Below are 3,796 nucleotides of genomic sequence, written 5' to 3'. Positions count from 1 at the left end.
AGCATTCATATCGGCGAAGCTATGGTAAAAGCAGATCACTGGACACTAGTTTACTTAATATACAAAGCAATTCATAACAAAGTTCTATTATACATTGCGTTAAAGTTTAAGACGAAAGAGTACAGCACATTGACTATAAAACCAAATCTCTAATAATATTTAATGCTTAAAATACTCTGATATCTTAATTAATTGACGTGGGACGTTATATTACAATTTTAATACGTTAACTAAAGATTCATACACCACAATAGGCTTTGATAGGACACTTAGATTTGTAACCCTTGTCTGTGCGGTAGAAGCGCAGAAGCCCTAAATGCTCGAAGGCCTTATATTTTAATGGATGTTCCTCGTCAACAAGCTCTTCTGGCACTTGAATTGTTCCACTGTTGAAAGCAAATAGCCCGAGCGAGTACCTGTCCATATTCCCTCTCATCACCACTCGGTGGCTAGGAGAAAGTACCCGATCATTGCTCCATGCCTAATTAACCCAAAATCAAGAAAGACAAGATTACAAATATATCTTACTGCTTTTAGTTCAACAAACCCGTTTTGAAAAATTCAGTCCATAAATCTAAATATGGGTGAAAATTAACCCATCACCAGCTTTTAACTTTCTTCAGCAGACACTCTCCACTGTCCTCTAATAGCCATTAAACCTATGGTGAAAAGAAATTCACTAATTACTCCTTTCATATATTTTGGCTCTCATTTATTCCTGCGGATGTTGCTTTAACAGATCACCGTGCTCTAGTTACTAAGTTGTAATTTATGTCATTAAAAAGTTAAAAGTTGTTAGGTTCTTGTGCTAGAATTTTAAGTAGTAAAGAGGAATGGAAATTTATACCCTTATGTTAAAATTAAAAAAAAAAACTAATCACTGAAGTATAATATTAATGAAGAATTAGTTTAATTTTTTCTATAACGCTCACCATTAGTGCATCACCGGCGATGACCACAAAGGATGAAGGAGATGAGAAGTCTACGTCAATCCACGTACCATCCCTCGTTTCGACCTCTAAAGCATTGACTTGGTTTTGATGAAGTATGGTCGTGAAACTCTTGTCAGTATGAGTAATAAAGCCTAGGTTAGGCTCATTCTCTCGGGGCGCTCGGTTCTTAAGGAGTCGGAGAAGGTAGGTGGTTGTATCAATATAAGCATCAGAGTATTTATCCAGGCCATAGCTCTCAAATATCATTCTGGTCACCATTTGATCCAACTCCGCTGCTACCTTTGCATACTTGTAAATATATTCACTGATTTCACAATGAAGAACATAGCAAAGAAGGAGCAAAATTTCAGGAACAAAAAATATAAAAAATTGTAGTATGCTCAAAGAAAATTTGATGATTTGATCAAATACCAGAAACGATCATTTCCTTGAGGCCACATTAGATTTGTGAAGAATCGAGTTCCCTCTAGGGTGTTAGCGTTGTCGATGCCCATGCTTTCATGTAGAGGAAGCTTGGGAATTTGTCCGACGTAGCCATTCAAGGGCTTTTCGTATCTGTTCTTCATTTTTGTTTCCGTTGGGAGATCAAACAGTTCTTCCAGTACAGCAAAGACTTGGTTGTGAAGTTCTAGTGGGAATTTATTATATTCTAGGATGAAACAACCATACTCTTCAAGTGCTTGTCTAACCTTTTTGCATGCTAGTAACCAAGTGTCCGTGCCTGGCTTCAAATCTTCATCGGAAAAATCTAGAAAAGGGACATTGGGCGATGATTCAGAACCCATGATGCCTTCTTCTTCTTCTTCCTATCGGGCAAGATTAAGATTTCTGTGTGTTCTTGTTTCTTATAGGCGCATGTGTATACATTCTCTGTGTCAATAAAAGACAAATAAAACTGTTAATTATAAAATTACGTTTGATTGTGAAGAGGTTTTCGTGATGGAAAGGTAAGATTTAGGTAATATTCAATACTTAGTTTGTGAGGTTTCCTATTAAAAAAAGACTAACGAAAAACCAAGATAAAAAAAATTCAAAACTAATAAATTGAAAGATTCGATTAGATTTTATTTATTTTTTTGAAAAACAAAGGTTTATTTAGATAAATCAAGTTTACAAAAAATTTGAATAGACTTTGTTACTTTATTTTTTAAAAAATTGACTTTATTACTTTATTAATTAGGCATTTCATTAAAAACTATGATAAAGTTGTCACCGTTTAATGAATAATTATAATTAAATTTTATATATAGACAATATTTTATTTACAAACTAATTTTTGTCTGATCATTTTTCTTGAAGAACATTCAAACCTAATTTAAATCTTATCTAGCCCTGTCCTGTGAAGTCATATGCTTAGAGTGTTAGAACTATTTTTTCCTCAGCCAATCAAGAAATTTCTTTGATGGTAATTGTCAGTTACAGGGGCATCAGCCCTTAGAGAGAAAGAAAATACAAGAGAAATAGCTGGCAGTTTGAGAGCACCAAAAACATAGTCCACAATAACAAGAAGCAGAACCCAAATCAAAACGCATGCTGGAGGCCGTTGCCGCTGTCAGCAGCATCAAGAAGGACGCGTGGATGTGTCCATGTGACAGGGAGCAAGACGATGAACATTAAAGAATTAACAAAACCAGAACAAAAGCTCGCTGGTGGAGAGCACGGCCAACGTATAATTAGGAGATAACTCTATTTTTTTTTTGGACAGAAAATACATTTCATTAATTCCACAATTGTCATATACAGTGAGATAATCAATATTAGACAAAGATAAACATCCCACCCCTATTTTTTCTTATCCCATGGAGTTGAGCCTCATTAAAAACCTTATCATAGTAAACCCTGTGGGACAAACCTATGATAAGGAAAAAAGAGTATTCATCTACCATGGAATATTACAATTTCTTATACAAATTCAATTTACCCCTCATGACTTAGGAACATGTTTCTATCATTATCAACAACTTTCTGGATTAACACTGGTAATTCTGATAAATCTTTCCATTCTATCATCTCATCCACCATTCTTTTAGCTGTTTGGGCAATCGAATGTGCTGTCCGATTGGTCTCTCTTGGGCAGAAATCAATGGCTTGACAGTTTATCCTCTCCATAAAAAATGCACAATCTTCAATCAAGTGACCCAAAGCTCCAGTATTTTGCTTTTTATTTATCCATCCTGTAATTACCTGATTATCCAGATAAATATTAGTAAGCATAATATGTTCTTTATCACAGTATATTAAAGCCCAAACCAAAGCCCTTAACTCAGCTTCCTCCACACTTGCACAACACTGCATTTTCCTTCCAGCAGCACAAAGAAATCCACCATTCGACCTTCTTATGATAAATCCAGCACCCACTCTTGTTGTTCCATCTACTTGGTCCATTGCCTATTATAATAGAGATAACTCTATTATATACAGTTATTTTGTTATATTTTAAAATTTTAAATAGTTAAGTTTTTGAAATTTTAGATTTAGAATTGAGTATTTTATTTGTTTTTCTTAATTAAAGTCAATGCATATTGAGCATTTTAGTTTAAGTTATTTTAGTTTAATTTTTTATAAATTGCTTTAAATTACTTTAAGTTCAATTATTGTTGATCTCTTTTATTGCTTTTGTAAGAAATTTTATGAAAAAGCCTTATTTGTTGATAATCCATGCAAGTATGGTTATAGTTTCATTTGTACATGATACAGTATTTCGAGCATCACTTTTGCTACAAAAGTGCAATTGATGTGATTTTTAAGCCATTGAAAAGTTAAGAGATAGGGACACAACTTTTATGTTTATGACTTTGCCCAATTCAGATTAGGTTGAGGTGGAAATCGTGTTCGAAGAGGCG

General features: G+C 34.0%; 1 protein-coding gene across 1 annotated transcript; it reads right to left on the bottom strand.

Moving 5' to 3' along the window:
- On the bottom strand, positions 239-1,738 carry LOC18595829 (2-oxoglutarate-dependent dioxygenase AOP3). Its single transcript, XM_018123053.1, has 3 exons — positions 1,365-1,738; positions 933-1,257; positions 239-481 (listed from the first exon to the last, which is right to left on the bottom strand). The coding sequence occupies exons 1-3, from the start codon at positions 1,736-1,738 to the stop codon at positions 239-241; spliced, it is 942 nt and encodes a 313-aa protein (XP_017978542.1).

The sequence above is a fragment of the Theobroma cacao genome, chromosome 6 (genome assembly GCF_000208745.1).
Source record: "Theobroma cacao cultivar B97-61/B2 chromosome 6, Criollo_cocoa_genome_V2, whole genome shotgun sequence".
NCBI lineage: Eukaryota > Viridiplantae > Streptophyta > Magnoliopsida > Malvales > Malvaceae > Theobroma > Theobroma cacao.
This window is presented reverse-complemented; position numbering and strand designations above follow the sequence as displayed.